Genomic DNA, 17589 nt, shown 5'->3' with positions numbered 1-17589 from the left:
GCAAAGGAAGAAATGAGCCCGACAGTGCTCTTTGCAGGTGTGATTTGAAATCCCTCATTGGAGGTAGTGGTGGGCACGGCACGCTTAGGTTCCCGCCCTAGAATCACACGCCTCCGGGCTGATGTTCTAAGTCAGTGTACTGGGAAACCATACACGGGGGGAAATTTCAAGGGCACAAAACTGAGCACAGTGTGTCCTCCCCTGCCCCCAAATCCTGTCTTCTCATTTTGAAATGAAACCAAGCCCAGCCTGGTCACCATTTGGCTCCCCCCTGTTCAGAAGTTTCACTGGAGATGTCATGGAGATGGAGAGGGTGGCAAAGCTGTGGCCGATGGCCAGCTGGGAGGGAGAGCTGTATCTGTGGGCACCACTCACCGGTGTGGCTGTTTGTCCAAAAGCAATGATGTTTGTTTCGCAGGGATACATGTCAGGCCCTTGGGGTAGGTTAAAAAATCCCTCACACTAACGATGGCCTAGGGTGGCAGGTCATATGTGAGATACCCCGAGCCCTGAACAAATCAGTGGTGACACACTCCTGCTCTGGAAGAGCTGCTACTAATTGAGGCCACAGAGGGTAGAGTAGGGATATCCAGTGCCCAGGAGGAGGGGGCTTTGTGCCAAGTAGGATTATGAAGAGCAGGGCCCTTGGGGATGTTAGATTCAGTTTAGGATGGAGAAGGTGTGTGTGTGTGTGTGTGTGTGTGTGTGTGTGTTACAAGAGCTGCCTTCCTTTACCTGGCTGTGGGGCTGTCACCTATAGGATAAGGATACTGATAACAGTGGGTAGCCCTCCCACTGCTGTGAAGTAAGTCCTGTGATTACTGCAGGCAAGAAATCATGGCTCAGAGAGACTAAGCAACTTCCCCAAGATCACACAGTTAGTAAGTGGCAGAACTGGGACTTGAACTCAGGTCTCTCTGACTCATATCCATGCACTTGGTACCAGGTTAGCATTTTTTTTTAAAATAAATTTATTTATTTATTTTTGGCTGAGTTGGGTCTTCGTTGCTGCGCCCGGGCTTTCTCTAGTTGTGGCAAGCGGGGGCTACTCTTTGTTGCAGTGCGCGGGCTTCTCATTGCGGTGACTTCTCTTGTTGCGGAGCACAGGCTCTAGGCGCATGGGCTTCAGTAGTTGTGGCACGTGGGCTCAGAAGTTGTGGCTCACAGGCTCTAGAGCGCAGGCTCAGTAGTTGTGGTGCACGGGCTTAGTTGCTCCGCAGCATGTGGGATCTTCCCTGACCAGGGCTTGAACCTGTGTCCCCTGCACTGGCAGGCATACTCCCAAGCACTGCGCCGCCAGGGAAGTCCCACCAGATGAGCATTTGCTGTGAACCTTCCTGGGGCAGAACCCAGATGGATGAGTTTCCAAAGGTCAGGCCTTTCTAGCCAAGCCTGATGTTCAACAGTAGAATGGAAGTAGTGAGCACCTATTCTGGTCACGTTCTTCCCGGGTCCTGCCCTCTGGGCTGCGCTTGGACGCTCAGCTAACTTCTCTGTCTCTTTCTCTTTGTCTGTCTGTGTCTGTCTGTCTCCCCCTCTCTCTGCCTCTCTTTGTGGAGGGAGGTTTCTCCCTCTTCTCTTTCATCCTCTGGGTGTGTGTCCCTCTGACTCTGGCCTTTGCCTCCTCTCTGTCATTCATCTTTTCTCTCCGTGCCTCTGTCCCCCTCCCTGTGCCTATCGTGGTCTCTCCGCAGGACCCTCCAGTGGACATGGGTGGGGCCCTGGGGCCGGTCCTGCTACTCACCTCACTCCTCGGTGCCTGGGCAGGGCTGGGCCCGGGGCAGGGCGAGCAGGCTGTGACGGTGGCCGTGGTGTTTGGCAGCTCGGGGCCACTGGAGGCCCAGGCCCGTATCCGCCTCACCCCCCAGAGCTTCCTGGACCTGCCCCTGGAGATCCAGCCACTCACCGTGGGTGTCAACAACACCAACCCCAGCAGTCTTCTCACCCAGATCTGCGGGCTCCTGGGCACTGCCCGAGTCCACGGCATCGTCTTTGAGGACAACGTGGACACCGAGGCCGTGGCCCAGATCCTCGACTTCATCTCCTTCCAGACCCACGTGCCTATCCTCAGCATCAGTGGGGGCTCTGCTGTGGTCCTCACCCCCAAGGTGCCCATTCAAAGTCATGTCCCTACATCCCATGAGCCTGGAGCCAGGCTGGGGCTGGGGGAGAGGGGCTGAGTCTGGGCCAGGGAGACACTTAGGTCCTGGGAAACTGGGATTGGGTGGGCCCAGCAAGGGGGTGAGGGCGGAGGGAGGCATGGGTGAGGGAGGAGAAGGCTGTGGGAATGATGCTTCTATGTTCTAGAAGATAAACTTTCTGAGCTGCTTTCACACTTGTGTCTGGATGAGGGATGGGCAGGTACCAAACCCACCTCTGGCTCTGGGGCAGCCCTCGCCCACCTTCTCCCTGTTTTTCTGGCCTTCCGTGGTCAGGCTCCAGACCCAGAGGTGCAGGGCCAGGCTGGGTGTGGGATCTGATGTAGCTGGCCTGCAGCGGAGAACATCCAAGGGCAGGTCATGCCCTTGCTGTCCTGTGGGGAGAAAGCGCTAAACACACATTCACCAGCAATCACAGCTGGGATCCTAGTCCTGAAGGAAAAACACAGGATGCCCCGAGGGAGTCCAATGGGACCTCTTCTGCGTCTGGGATTGGTCAGAGAAGGTCTCCTAAGAAATGACACCTAAGCCGAGACCTGGAGGATGAGGGGGGTTGACAAGGTGTGTGTGTGGGGTGGACTGGGGGAGAGTGTTCCAGGCGGAGGGAGCAGGTGGTGTGAACACCCAGAGGTGAGAAGCAGCACAGAGTTTCTGAGGAACAGAGAGGAGCCTGGAGAGGGAGGCGAGGTCCCAACCACACGGGAGGACACTTGGGTTTTACTCTAAGTAAGTGAGGAGCTGAAGAAGGTGTTGAGGGGAGACTGATCTGATTTGCCTTTCTTTTATGATTATATTTTTATTATGGGGAATTTGTTTTGTTTTGTTTTTTGCTGTACACGGGCCTCTCACTGTCGTGGCCTCTCCCGCTGCGGAGCGCAGGCTCCAGACGCGCAGGCTCAGCAGCCATGGCTCACAGGCCCAGCCGCTCCGCGGCGTGTGGGATCTTCCCGGACCGGGGCACGAACCCGCATCCCCTGCATCGGCAGGCGGACTCTCAACCACTGCGCCACCAGGGAAGCCCTATGGGGAATTTTGAGCATACATAAAAGTAGAAGAGTATAATGACCCCATGTATCCCCTATCCACCCCAGGCCAACCATGCCTCAGCCTTACCGCCACCCACTTCTCCTCTTCTGTTTTATTTTGAAGCAAGGCCCAGACGCAATATTTATTCCATCCATAAATACTTCAATACACATCTCTAGATGATAGAACTTTACAAAATAATAAAACCACCATACATCATCACATCTAAAAAATAATAAAAATTCCTTAACATCATAAAGAATCCAGGCAGTGTTCAAATCTTCCGCGTTGTCTCATAAATGTTTATTTTTATGTCTGTTGCCTTGAATCAGGAGCCAGATTAGGTTCCCACCCAGCGATTGGTTGGGATGACTTCAGAGTCTTCCCTCTCAAGGCTCCTCCTCCATCTCTCTCTTTTTTCCTTGCAAATTTGCTTGTTGAAGGAACTGGGTTACTTGTCCTGTAGCGTTTTCTCGGAGTTGCTTTTTTAAAAGATTGGGACAGTCGCAATGTGGTGAAATCTTGGAGGGGCTGCAGTGGCAGCAGGGAACCCACAGCTAGGAGAGGCTTGCGCTAGCCCAGGCTCGATCTTGCAGTGTCCTGGGCGTTTGTGGTGGCAGAGGCAGTAGAGAGGAAGAACATTCTCATCCCCAGGGCTGCATAGAGGATGGTGCTTTCCCAGTTACCCGTGGGCCTGACATTAGCTCTCAGCACGGTGGTTCTCCACCCACACAGTGCTTTAGAAAAATACAGACACCCAGTGTACCATGTCTAAGATTCCCATTCAGTTGGTCTGGACTAGCGGGCTCAAGAGTCACCTAAAGAGCCTGTTGAAATACAGATTCCCGGGCGCCATCCTCAGGGATTCTGATCCAGCAGGTGAGCACTGCGCCCGAGAATCTGCATTTCCTACAAGCTCCCAGCTGACGCTGCTGCTGGTTTGCGGTCCAGCCTTGGTCAGGCACGAATATTTAAAAAATCTCTCCAGGGCATTCTAATGGGCGGCAGGGGCTGGGAACCACGTGCGGGGCGGGCGGGCGCGCGGGAAGGAGGTTATCGCGAGACTAGGGCTCCCGGGACACCCAGCACCTTCCGACGCAAGGGTGTGTGGGGGTTGACGGAGGGAGTGGAAGTTGGGGTGGGGCGGGACTCGGCTCGCCCCACCCCCCGCTCAGGCCCCGCCCCTCCCCCTAGGAGCCGGGCTCCGCCTTCCTGCAGCTGGGCGTGTCCCTGGAGCAGCAGCTGCAGGTGCTGTTCAAGGTGCTGGAGGAGTACGACTGGAGCGCGTTCGCCGTGATCACCAGCCTGCACCCGGGCCACACGCTCTTCCTCGAGAGCGTGCGCGCCGTCGCCGACGCCAACTACGTGGGCTGGCGGCTGCTGGACGTGCTCACGCTGGAGCTGGGCCCCGGCGGGACGCGCGCCCACACCCAGCGCCTGCTGCGCCAGCTCGACGCCCCGGTGCTGGTGGCCTACTGCTCGCGCGAGGAGGCCGAGGTGCTCTTCGCCGAGGCGGCCCAGGCCGGCCTGGTGGGGCCCGGGCACGTGTGGCTGGTGCCCAACCTGGCGCTGGGCAGCACCGACGCGCCCCCCGCCGCCTTCCCCGTGGGCCTCATCAGCGTCGTCACCGAGAGCTGGCGCCTCAGCCTGCGCCAGAAAGTCCGCGACGGCGTGGCCATCCTGGCCCTCGGCGCCCACGGCTACCGGCGCCAGCACGGCACCCTGCCCGCCCCGGCTGGGGAGTGCCGCGGCCACCCTGGGCCTGTCGGCCCTGCCCGGAAGGCCTTCTACAGGTGGGCACCTGCCCAGGGCATAGGATGGCCACGAGTGGCCGTGAGTTTGGGCTCACTGGTCACACCTCCCACTAGGTGTGTGCCTGCGGCCAAGTGACCTCACCTCTCTGGGCCATTGTTTCTTCACCCGAGAAAAGAGCAGGGTGTGAGGGTGTGGTGAGGATCTCGAGGGTCAACACAGGGAAACAGAACAATAATTACACAAATGCTACCTGTTGGTGGCGGTGATGAGGCAGAAGGTGGGGGAGGGCACATCTGGTCCTGGTCAGGGCTAAGAGGACCCTGGCTTCTCCCCCCTCGCAGGCACCTACTGAATGTCACCTGGGAGGGCCGGGACTTCTCCTTCAGCCCTGGTGGGTACCTGGTCCAGCCCACCATGGTGGTGATCGCCCTCAACCGGCACCGCCTCTGGGAGATGGTGAGAAGGGGGTGAGCCCAGGGGCCCTCGGTATCCTTTCATTGTATCCCCCCGCTCTTGTCCCACAGCTGAGCAGAGAGTCCTTTCTGTCCCTCATCCAGCCCCTCATCCTTCAGGTCTCAGCTGAAACATTTCCACTGAGAAGCCTTCCAGGTCTCCCGGGGGTCTGAGGCAGCCCTGCTCCGGGCTCCCACAACACCCTTCACTATAGAACTTATCAAGCACTCTTATTACACACTCCTGTGTTGGCTAGACGGACACGTAAACAAATAGAATTTGGGGCGGTCAGTGCTTAAGAAACAATGTTTGCAAAGCACTGTGGGAATAGAGAGGAGGGGCAGAAATTAGTTCTGCCTTCAAAGGAGGAAACTGCAGAAGGCTTCACAGAAGTTGGGACATTTGGGCTGGGCTATGGATGGTTGAGTAGGAGCCCAACGGGAAGGGATAGTAGCCTGGTATAGACTGAGGGGAAGGAGGGTTTAGAGTTTTTTTTGTTTCGGTTTGGTTTTGGTTTTTGCCATGCCACGCAGCTTGTGGGATCTTAGTTCCCTGACCAGGGATTGAACCAGGGCCCATGGCAGTGAAAGTGCCGAGTCTTAACCACTGGACTGCCAGGGAATTCCCCTGGAGCATTTTTAAGAGATGCGTTTGGAGGTGTGGGGACTGGGGAAGAAGGGTAGGGTGATGGAGATAAATCGAACCCGTGAAGGGTCTTGAGTGCTGGGCTAAGGACTTTATGTAAAGCTTGGGGGAATGAGTGCGGTGTGACAGGCTCAGGTCTGGGCTTTAGGAAGAGGCCGTGAGCCAGCAGCAGTGTGGAGGCTGGACTGGAAAGTGGGGGACCAGAAGCCGGGGAGGCTGCAGGGAGCCCTCTCCTTGGCCAGCCCCTTGCCCCGGCTCTCCTGTTCTCCAGATGCTCCTGCCCCAGGCCCTGCTTCATCCTGCCCTGAGTGTCCTTAGGTGTGGTGGGAGGATTCTTGGTCCTGGCAGGCCTTGCCCAGAGGCCCCACCTATAGCATGGGCTTAGTGGGGCTGAAGGTCCCGGGCTGAGGCCGGTCATCCTTTGCAGGTGGGGCGCTGGGACCATGGTGTCCTCCACATGAAGTACCCGGTGTGGCCTCGCTACAGTGCCTCCCTGCAGCCCGTGGTGGACAGCCGGCACCTGACGGTGGCCACGCTGGAAGAGCGACCCTTTGTCATCGTGGAGAGCCCTGACCCCGGCACAGGCAGCTGCGTGCCCAACACTGTGCCCTGCCGCCGGCATGGCAACCACACCTTCAGGTCCGCGAGAACACCCGGGAGGCCCGGTGTGAGCCGTGTGCCGCCGTGCGATGGCGGGTGTTGTATGTGCCTTATGCTTGGGTATAGGGGTGGGCGTCCACCAGCCAGGCTGGGAGGAGCTGTTGGCTCTGACCCCTGCTGGTCTCTTGGTGGCAGCAGTGGTGACACGGCCCCCTACACCAAGCTTTGCTGTAAGGGCTTCTGCATCGACATCCTCAAGAAGCTGGCCAAGGTGGTCAAGTTCTCCTACGACCTGTACCTGGTGACCAACGGCAAGCATGGCAAGAGGGTGCGCGGCGTGTGGAACGGCATGATCGGGGAGGTAGGCCTGCCCCCCGGCCACCTGAGCCCGCCCACCTGCCCGCCTGCTGCCCTGGGCCCCATCCATCCGTCAGCCACCCCCGGATGTTCCTTAGGTGTTTCCTCCTGTTCTGGGGATCAGTCAGGGTGGGACCCAGGCCCAACTCCTAAGGGTCTCTGAACTGGCAGGGGCACTGTGCTGGCACCAATGATGACCCCTGGGGTCAGTACTGAAAGTGGAGCTCTGAGGACCCAAGTGGGAACAACTGACTCAGCTGGTGGGTGCTGGATGTGGGGCTGGGAGAGGAGTGGGGGAGTCCTCCAGCCTGCGGGAGCCCCTCTTCTGATCCGGGCCTGACCCCCAGGTGTACTACAAGCGGGCAGACATGGCCATTGGCTCCCTCACCATCAATGAGGAGCGCTCCGAGATCGTGGACTTCTCTGTGCCCTTCGTGGAGACGGGCATCAGCGTGATGGTGGCTCGCAGCAACGGCACCGTCTCCCCCTCGGCCTTCCTGGGTGCGGCTCGGGGTGGGCAGGGATAGTGCAGAGGGGCCCATGAGGTGGACGTGTGGAGCATGGGTGGAGATGGGGAGCTTGGGGTGCACCCTCGGAGGGCAGCACTGCAGCCTTGGGTCCTTGGAGGTTAGCCAGAGGCCTGAGCTATAATAGGTGGGTAGAACGGAGAGGGAAGAGGTGACGTCCAGGTTCAGTCCTGAGCCTGGGTGCTCGGTAAGGGCGGGGGATGGGGAGAGCGGGGTAAAACGTGGCGCCATTGTGAAGGACAGGAAAACCAGCGAGGCAGGCTGCCTTCCGGAGGTGCCTTGTGGGCTGTGACATTGCTTTTTGTTTCATTTTTTGGCCTCATGGCTTGCGGGATCTTAGTTCCCTGAGCAGGGATTGAACCCGCACCCTCAGCGGTGAAAGCGCAGAGTCCTAACCACTGGACCGCCAGGGAACTCCTGGGCTGGGCCGTTGGGACAAATGGAGAAGATTCACGGGGGGTTGGAAGAGCCAACCCAGAGCACGGGAAGCCGGGCTAGTTTCTGACTTGATTAGAAATTCAGCATTTCTTGGGCAGCTCCCTTGTGCCGGGTCCCGTGCCAGGTGCTGGGATCCGGCCATAGTCCTGGCCTTCCCAGAGCGCCCAGTCAGAAGTTCAAGTGGGACTTGCAGTGTGGAATGGTTCAAAGAGCCCTGAGGACAGGTGAGCCTCTCGACCAGGAGCAGAAGAGGGAATGCCAGGTCTGCCTCTTCCTGCTGTGTGACCTTGGGCAAGTCACTGAACCTCTCTGAGCAGGGTTCCTCAGCCACAGGGAAGGCAACAAACTCCACTTCGTAGGATGGGCGTTGTATCAAAGGAGCAAATGATTTGGGCAGTAACGACTTCTCACTCAGGGAGACTGAAGTGATTTTGTCAGAAACCTCAGGTCGGTCTCCCCAGCCCCTCAGGCCTCGGTTTCTGTGTCAGTAGGATGAGGGGTAAGGCTTGGCTTCAGAGCTCTGATTCCAAGCAGCTCACCCATGCTGGGCCCGGGGTATGTGTGTGGGGGTGGAGTTCTAGACCCAGGAGCCTGGGCAGCGGTGCTGGCGGCGAGGAAGGAGAGGAGGAAAGCAGAGGGAATTCCCTGAGATTGCTCCCGTGGCTTTGAGGGGCCACCCTCAGGGGCTGAGGGGTGGAAGAGGTTGCAGGCAGGGGCGGGGGGATGGGAGGGGAAAGGGAAAGGGCATGGGGTGCTGGCTCTCTTTTGTGAAAGGAAGTGGGGGCAAGAGGGAGAATGAGAGCCAGGGGAGATGTGGAATCAAAGGGAGGTTTCCTGGGGTGGGTGATGGATGATGGGACCCTGGCCCAGGGCAGATGGAGGAGAGAGACCAAGAATGCTGGGGAGCCTGACCTCCTTGGGGGATGGTGTCTCTCCTGGGGCTCCACTGCTCTGAGAGTCAGAGACCCCGGAGCTCAGTCCACGGGGCTGATATGACCACATGGACCCACCTGTCCGCACCCAGAACGCCTGAGCTGTGGGGGGAGACACAGCGCCGCCTCCTCTGAACCTCCTGCCTCTGTCCCCAGAGCCCTACAGCCCTGCCGTGTGGGTAATGATGTTCGTCATGTGCCTCACCGTGGTGGCCATAACCGTCTTCATGTTCGAGTACTTCAGCCCCGTCAGCTACAACCAGAACCTCACCAGCGGCAAGAGTCAGCTCCCATCTGGGCCTGGGAGCAGGGGCAGGGCTGGCACTTCCAGGAGGGGTGGGTTCAGGGCCAGAGGGGCCCTTCAGAGAATGCCCCGTGGGGGAGGTCCCTGGCCTTCCGACAATAGGCAGGGGGCCAATCAGATACATGAGAGAGAGAAGCAAGGTGAGTTGACGTGCCCTGGGGTGGGGACAGCCAGGGATGGGGTCTCCACCCAGGACAGAGCAGAGACGGGAGCCGTGGAGTTGGGTGGGCTGAACCTGACCCCCTCTGTGCCGGGCAAGAGGAGCACCAGTGTCCCCCCTTTCACCCCCAGAGTCTGGGGGCCCGTCCTTCACCATCGGCAAGTCTGTGTGGCTTCTCTGGGCACTGGTCTTCAACAACTCGGTGCCCATCGAGAACCCCCGGGGCACCACCAGCAAGATCATGGTCCTGGTCTGGGCTTTCTTCGCTGTCATCTTCCTCGCCAGCTACACCGCCAACCTGGCCGCCTTCATGATTCAGGAGCAGTACATCGACACTGTGTCTGGCCTCAGTGACAAGAAGGTTCTGGAGCCCCAGAGGGTGCTGCTGGAGGGTGGGGGGGATGCCGCAGCCAGGGGCAGGCCTTGGGTGGGACACAGGACAGTTGGAATCAGTGGAATTTGAACTGGAGGCGGGAGCAGGCAGAAGCGGGGGAGCCTGGGGAGGAGGGGGCTGGGGACGGGGACAGGGAGAGACGGCTCAGGTCCACTGACTAAGTGGCCTTGAGTGAGTCTCTCCCTGTCCCGGCCTCAGTTTCCCCATTTGTAAAACGCAGGCGTGGGCTGGACAGTCTCTAAGACCATGCTGCGCTCGCTATTCAAGTCCAGACTAGGGGGATGCGGTCGGGGCCGGGGTCGGCTGGAGGGTCGGAGGAGGGGTTATGAATGGCGGCTGCCCTCTGTGCGCAGTTCCAGCGGCCTCAGGATCAGTACCCGCCCTTCCGCTTTGGCACCGTGCCCAACGGCAGCACGGAGCGGAACATCCGTAGCAACTACCGCGAAATGCACACCCACATGGTCAAGTTCAACCAGCGCTCAGTGGAGGACGCGCTTAGCAGCCTCAAGATGGGGTGGGTCCGCAGTCCTGCACCCACCCCCTGACTGTCTCTACCCACGTGTCTCCCCGAGAGACCCAAGGTGGGATGGTGAGACTGGGTTGCCATGTAGGAGCCCCGGGGAAGGGGTGAGGAGGTCTTGGGGCAGAGTGAAGCTTGAGGACGCCCACCAGAGCCCAGAGACGCAGCTGTGGTATTGACCAAGGTTCAGCCGTGCCCTCAGGTGTTGGTTGTCACCTTTTTAGGATCTTTAGGGGCCTGGAGGGCAGAGAGGGTGTGTCCTCTGGGAGCAGAGTGTCCCCTGGCCTCTCTGAGGAGGAGGGTAGGTGGGGTTCCGAAGCTGTGGGAGGGGGCTTCTCTGCACCAGGACCCCAGAGAACTAGAGAAGGCTCTGCCCATCCATCCCTCCTTGGTGGTGGTCAGTGGGCCCACGTGGCCCAGACCCCTGTCAGGCCCCAGGTTTGGTGCCCTGAACCCCACTTGATCCCTGGCCTGAGGGCTCAGCCTGTCCCCAGGAAGCTGGATGCCTTCATCTATGATGCTGCTGTCCTCAACTACATGGCGGGCAAGGACGAGGGCTGCAAGCTGGTCACCATTGGCTCTGGCAAGGTCTTTGCCACCACTGGCTATGGCATCGCCATGCAGAAGGACTCCCACTGGAAGCGGGCCATAGACCTGGCGCTCCTGCAGTTCCTGGGGGACGGTGGGTGCAGCCGCTGATGGGGGCTGGGGTGGGTCCCAGGTGGGCCACAGAGCCCGTGGTCGGGACAGCTGCCCGATGGCTGGTCAACATCTCCACCACTGTCCTGTGAGTGCCCAGGGCCCGCGGGCACGGAGAGAGGTCTCTGGGGGTGAGAGATGGGTGCAGTGGCTGGGTGGCGGGTATTAGGAGCAGCTGGATGGAGACGTGGGGAGGGATTGGCTTGCCGGAAGGGAGCAGGAAATAGCTGGGGAGCCCTTGCAGGATGGGAAGACAGAAAGGAGCTCAGGCCACACGGTGGAGGTTGGGGGCATCTGAACTCCTTTACTTTCCCCCAAGACCCCTCCCCTCCATTGCCATCTTGAGATGACCTGGGGTAGTGCCAACAGCCTGCCTAATCCCAGAGCCAGAACCCAGGTTTGCCTTGGTACCCCGGGGGCTCACGTGTGTGAGCGGTCCGGCTGGGCTGCCCCAAACACCCAGAGAGAGCTTTGAATTTAGAGTCCCAACCCTATTAGATAAATAACTGTCTGGTTTTCCACCAGTGCCATAGAATAATGCGAGTGATAACCATGAAGGTGCCTGCAGCCTCCTTGGGGGCCTAGGCCTTTTGTCTCAGTGTGCCCAGCTCCATGCCTGGCGTGTAGGTGATCAAGAAGTGTTTGATGAATAAATGAATGATAAAATTTATGCAGTCGACAAGCCTTTGCTGGGCATGTGGAGTGTGGGCTTGTGGGAGGTGGGCATGTCAGAGGCTGGCATCCCCCCCCCCAGCTCCCACTCTGCTCTCCTTCCTTCCTGCTCATTGACACCCCCTCCCCCATCCTCCCCTGCCGGGCTGGATCCCCGTGTGGTCCTACGGGGGGGTGGTACCCTGGCCCCAGGCCCCTCCTCACTCCAGGCTTGGGTGAGCACCGGAAGGGTCCTTCCTGAGCCAGGTGTGCCTCGCCCCCACCAGGGGAGACCCAGAAGCTGGAGACGGTGTGGCTCTCGGGGATCTGCCAGAACGAGAAGAACGAGGTGATGAGCAGCAAGCTGGACATCGATAACATGGCCGGCGTCTTCTACATGCTGCTCGTGGCCATGGGGCTGGCCCTGCTGGTCTTCGCCTGGGAGCATCTGGTCTACCGGAAGCTGCGCCACTCGGTGCCCAACGCGTCCCGGCTGGACTTCCTGCTGGCCTTCAGCAGGGTGGGTGCCCACTCCACCCTAGACAGGCCCCAGCTTCAGGGGCAGCAACCCAGCTAAGTCAGAGCTGGCCATGGCCCCATTTACAGATGTAAAAACTGAGGTCTGGAGAGGTGGCATGGCCTGCCAGCATCACACAGCAGGTGAGAAGCAGAGCCCTTTTCCAGCAGGCAGGGCAGGACTTTGGAGCCGGGCTGATCGGGGTTCGGCCGTTTACAAGCTGTGTGACTTTAGGAGAAGGAGTTACCCTCTTGGTGCCTCGGAGAGCTCCACTGTAAGCGCTCCCAGCGGCACACAGTAGGAGCTTAACAAATGTTAGTTTACTTCCTGGGACTTAGAGACACCTGGGCTGATGCTTCCCACCTGGGCGTGGGGCGTGGGGCGTGGGGCGTGGGGCGGTCCCGGAAGGGAGGGCGCCGCTCACGCCGTGTCGGTCCCCTGCCTCCCGCCCAGGGCATCTACAGCTGCTTTAGCGGGGTGCAGAGCCTGGCCAGCCCCGCGCGGCCGCCCAGCCCGGACCTCACCGCCGGCTCGGCCCAGGTCAGCGTGCTCAAGATGCTGCAGGCGGCGCGCGACATCGTGACCACGGCGGGCGTGAGCAGCTCCCTGGACCGCGCCACGCGCACCATCGAGAGCTGGGGCGGCGGCCGCCGTGCGCCCCCGCCGCCCGCCTGCCCCAGTCCGCGGCCGCCCACCCCCGAGCCGAGCCCCACGGGCTGCGGGCCGCCGGGCGGGGGCCGCACCGCGCTGGGGCGTAGGGCCCCGCAGCCCCCGGGCCGCCCCCCGACGCCCGGGTCCTCCCTACCCGACGTCTCCCAGGTGCCTGGCCGGCCGGCCTGGGAGGCGCGGTGGCCGTCGCTGGCCGGGCGCGGCGGGCGGCACCTCTCGGCCTCCGAGCGGCGCGCGCTCCCGGAGCGCCCTCAGTCGCCCGAGCGCTGTCACTACAGCTCCTTCCCTCGGGCCGACCGGTCAGGGTGCCCCTTCCTTCCGCTCTTCCCGGAGACCCCCGAGCCCGAGGACCTGCCGCTGCTCGGGCCGGAGCAGCTGGCCCGGCGGGAGGCTCTCCTGCGCGCGGCCTGGGCCCGAGGTTCGCGCCCGCGCCACGCTTCCCTGCCCAGCTCGGTGACCGAGGCCTTCGCCCGGCCCAGCTCGGAGACCTCCCGGTGTGCCCGCCCGGCCTGCGGGCGCTGGACGCAGGCGCAGTCGATGCGGCTGCCGTCCTACCGGGAGGCCTGCCAGGAAGGGCTGTGGGCAGGGCCCCCCCCCTGGCCGCACGGACAGCACGCCTGCCTCCACGCCCATGCCCACCTGCCGCTTTGCTGGGGGGCTGTCTGCCCTCACCTCCCACCCTGTGTCAGCCACGGCCCCTGGCTTCCTGGGGCTTGGGGGCCTCCGGGGCACAGGGGCAGGACCCTGGGGCTGAGCACAGAATACAGGGACACTGGGGGGCTGGAAGAGGTCAGTAGGGTGGCCTGTGGGATGCACGGCTTCCCCCGACCGTGCACATGGAGGCGGATCTCCAGCTTGGAATCGGAAGTGTGACGTGTCAGCTGTTCTGCTCAGCTGGACTCTCCGCCTGGCACTGCAGCGTTGGGGGGTAGGTGGGCTCGGGCTTTTCTGGCTTCTGCCATGAAATCCTGGCCATGGGAACCCAGTGACAGATGATGTCTTCCACGGTCAGCTCAGCGACCTCAGCAGCCTCAGGTCCTGGTGTGGGCTGGGCTTTTGCTATCTTCTTACGCAGATCCCTTCCCACCTGGCCTGGAGTCACAGGGAGCAGTGGGGTCTCCCTGCCCTGCTGTGAGCCAGTCCCTGGTCATGGCTTCTGGGGGCTTGGTGTGGGAGCATGGAGGCTGGAGCTCGGTGTTGGGGCAGGGTGGTCCTGCTCCTGGCTCCAGCTGGCTGGAGTTTCTTCTCCTCAGAGTGCTGGGACATTAAACAAACCTTGTACAACCCACTGGTCCTGGCTGCCTAATTCTGCATCCCTGGAGGGGGCACACCAGAGCTGGTAGGCAACGGGAGCATCATGGGAGTATCCCAGATGGGGTGTCTGCCTAGAGCAGGTGGGCAGCTCCCTTTGTGGAGTATCCGGGAGGTAAGGCTGAGAGAGGGCTCCAGGCAGCAGAAGCCACTTGGTATTCAGTGCCAGCTCCCGCCCGCCCTGGTGCCAAATGAGACAATGTGCTCAGCACGGGGGCTTTGGTGGTGATGGATGGAGCTCATCCGTCAATCTCCTTGAAAAGAAGGGCTCATGCTAGGGGCTCTGGGGGTTCTGCCCCGCCAGGGGCCCCCATGGGAGCCTGACAATGTCATGGTGGAAACGGCAGAGGGAGGTCTGTTGTGGGGAACCTGCTGGGCTCTCCTGGGCCCTGGCCAGCTGTGTTCGCCCCGCGGTGGCTGTGCAGGGCTCGGACTGCCTGCTGGCTCTGGAAGCCTGGCATGGGTGGCTTCCGGGGTCAGGCACGGCTCAGCCTTGGGAGGGAAATACCTCCAGGTCAGAGAATCTGTCCCACATCTCAGTTCTCTGTCCTCCCTCTGTGGCTCTCAGCCCCACCTCCTTCCTCTGTCACATGTCACTGGCTGTGAACCATCTAAAAAGATGGCTCTTGCTTACCATTTTCAATGCTTTCACCTCTGTGGTTACATTTAGCCCCACAATGACTAAAGCAAGCCAGCCCTCCTTCCATCCATTCCGCAAACACGGTGAGCATAATTGATACCGTTAGAGCCTTTTCTAACTGTGAGCCTGTGAAGCCCAAGGCCTTGTTGTCCCTGGCAATTTGGGTGAAGCAGGGCAGAAACTTAACTCCATGTAGTAGGGAGGGGGCTGGGGAGGGCAGTGCTGGATGCCAGTACCACGTGTGGCCACGGCCCAGTGCCCTTACCCACATGGCTCCTTGCTGGCTCCCAGCAGGCTAGGTCCCCTCTCCAGTCTCCAAATATTCTACTGCTGGGGCTGGAGCCATGAAAACTGGAAGTTTTTTTGTTTGGTTTTAGGGGTGAGAGCCGCTGAAATGGTAGAGTGGCGGAAATTACCAGTACCCTTCCGTTCCTGGGTGGAGAGCCTGACAACCGCAAGAATGTGTGCCCCCCCCAGCCCATTATAGTCAATTTCACATTCTCTGCCCCATGGATTTTCACGGATCCAGGTCCAGGATCGGTGGGGGCGGGGGGCTCAAAAACAGGTTGTGAGTGTGAGTCTAAGGGGGGTGCTAGAGGCCAGTGCCGCGGAAGGGAGCTTGACCTTGGTTGCAGCCACTGGAGGTGAGAGGGATAACCGCTGGCCACCAGCCCCTGGACCTGAGCTCCCTGGGTCAGGGTCTGAGCGCAGCGCTGGGTGGAAGACTGCAGCAGGTGACGCCTGGAGGAGTTGCGAGGGCCAGGCTGCTCTCTGCTCACTCTCCAAGATCATTAATAACCAAGAACTGGAAAGATAATATTAAGAACCACATGTGGAGCTGAGCCTGCTGCTGACTGGCTCTGAGGAGGGGCCAATCCTGCTCCTGGGGCCGGGCTCCTGGCCGCCTTGCTCCTTCTCTAAGAATGTATTCTGAGGAGACGCGAGTCCCATGGGGAGTGGGGGCAGGAAGGATGCCTCCTGCCCCTCTGTGGGAGGACCGGGGAAGGGTCCTGCATTATCAAGGGGAGGACAGAAAGCCCGGTGGGGGAGGAGGGAGCCGGCTGTGTGGGATACTGAAGCCACAGAGGTTCAGTCATCGCACACGAGGCTGTGACAGTGTAGCACAGCCAGCTGAACCCAGACACCAGGCACCCAAATGCTGGTTTTTTTGTTTGTGGGACACAGGGAGAGGCCTTTGGTCACATCTCAGCAGTAGAAATTCCTACTATCTTTCCCCGTTCCCTCCTGCTGCTGCCATCGCTGTGTTTCTTCCTCTGTCTTTACTGAGTTCATGGTCCACACCACCTCTTTCCTGGGGCCCGTGTGTGGGGAGGGGGCACGATGCCCTCACTTACGATACTTGAGCTTCAGTCTTGGCTCCAAAACTCCCCAGCCTGGCCTGAGTCTGGCTCTGTGACGGGGGAAGGCTGTCCTTCAGTTTCCTGGGGGTGTTGGGGAACCAGAGACCACCCCCTCCCCAAAGCCCTAAAGAATTCAAGTCCATTTCCCGCTTCTGAATTGTGGCAGGCAGTTGCTAAGAAGAAGCCACTTTGCTCATCAGAAGGCTGTGAAACCGGTTAGGTGCCGGAGGACCCACACCAGGGGTCTTCAACGAGTCTAGAGGTATGTGGTACACGTGCAGTATGGCTGGCAAGGGACAAGGGAGCTGGGCATCAGTACCTAAGAGCTTTATTGAACACTTCTGTGTCAGGTACTCAGGACTTTAGCCCCATACAGGTCAGTGATGCAGGTACTATCCTCCCCATGTTACAAAGGACAGGAGGAGAGAGCACAGGCTTTGCTGCCTGCAAGTGGCAAGTCCGACTTCTCGGTCTACGCTCTTAACCCACGAGTTATGCCACCAAGGTCCACGTGGAAAGTGCCCAGCACTGTGCCCGCATACACCAGGCACTAGTAGATGTCACTTTCCCCTTTCTCCAATCGACACCATGAGCCCCAGGCCCTGGGGAGAAGGGATTGTGAAGCTCCCTCCTGCAGCTCTGGATCCTGGTTGCGCAAGAGCCGGGTGTCAGCCCTGATCAGGGATCTGGTCCCTAGACAGGCATGGCCTCAGCCTTCGCCGGCTCAGTGTCACACACACACCAGGCTCTTCCCCTGGGCTGGTTCCCCATGAGGTAGGGGCAGCCCCTGCCCTCCCCCCACTCTGACTTTAGCCTCTTCCCATTGCTGAGGCCGCTCCTGGCCCCCATCTGGCGGGAACAGGTGTGTGTCTGAGGGCCTGGCGAGGTGCCCGCTGCCCACCTCCCACCACTCCGCAGTGCCTCCCGGCCTGTCACCCGCCATCTGTCCCATCCATAAGCCCGCAGTCATCTCTCTGGCCTCAGGTGAGGGAACAGCCAGGAGCCGCTGGTGCGATGGCACGAGGCTCCAGTGCCTCGGCAGGGAACGAGACAGAGAAGGCTGCCTCCCACCTTGACCTGCCCTGCCCTCGGGGCCAGTCTGGGTCGGTGCGGGTGAATGGCGTCGGGTGGAGCCTGCTGAGTTTATGTTCTCCTCCACAGCGACACTTGTACCTGGGCCAGGTTGGGCTGGCATCCTCTTCTGGCTTCCCCACCACAGACCACAGGGCCCATCGGTAGAACAGAAACCATGACCCAACTGGCCCACCTCCGCAAGCTGATGTAAAAACTCACAGGCGAATGTGCTGCATGGGCAAGGTGAGCAAGCCTCACCTGGGAACGTCTAGCTGTCAGGGTCCCCGCGCCCCCTCCCCCAGGCCATCAGCAGTAGAGAGGAAGCTGACCCCATCTGACCTCTAGCACGACAGACAGCAGGCAAACACCAAGGAGCAAAGGAACCCAGTGACGCGGT

The 17589-nt window shown here is 60.3% G+C and overlaps 1 protein-coding gene across 1 annotated transcript; it reads left to right on the top strand.

Annotated features, from left to right (window-relative positions):
- Nucleotides 1-1709: 1709 nt before the first annotated feature.
- GRIN2C (glutamate ionotropic receptor NMDA type subunit 2C) lies at nt 1710-13829 on the top strand. The gene is made up of 12 exons (XM_065896452.1): nt 1710-2108; nt 4380-4978; nt 5282-5396; nt 6466-6677; nt 6834-6999; nt 7343-7496; nt 9049-9174; nt 9488-9717; nt 10104-10264; nt 10765-10952; nt 11908-12140; nt 12591-13829. The coding sequence occupies exons 1-12, from the start codon at nt 1710-1712 to the stop codon at nt 13677-13679; spliced, it is 3672 nt and encodes a 1223-aa protein (XP_065752524.1). The 3' UTR covers nt 13680-13829.
- The last annotated feature ends 3760 nt before the right edge of the window (nt 13830-17589 follow it).

The sequence above is a fragment of the Phocoena phocoena genome, chromosome 19 (assembly GCF_963924675.1).
Source record: "Phocoena phocoena chromosome 19, mPhoPho1.1, whole genome shotgun sequence".
Taxonomy (NCBI): Eukaryota; Metazoa; Chordata; class Mammalia; order Artiodactyla; family Phocoenidae; genus Phocoena; species Phocoena phocoena.
This window is presented reverse-complemented; position numbering and strand designations above follow the sequence as displayed.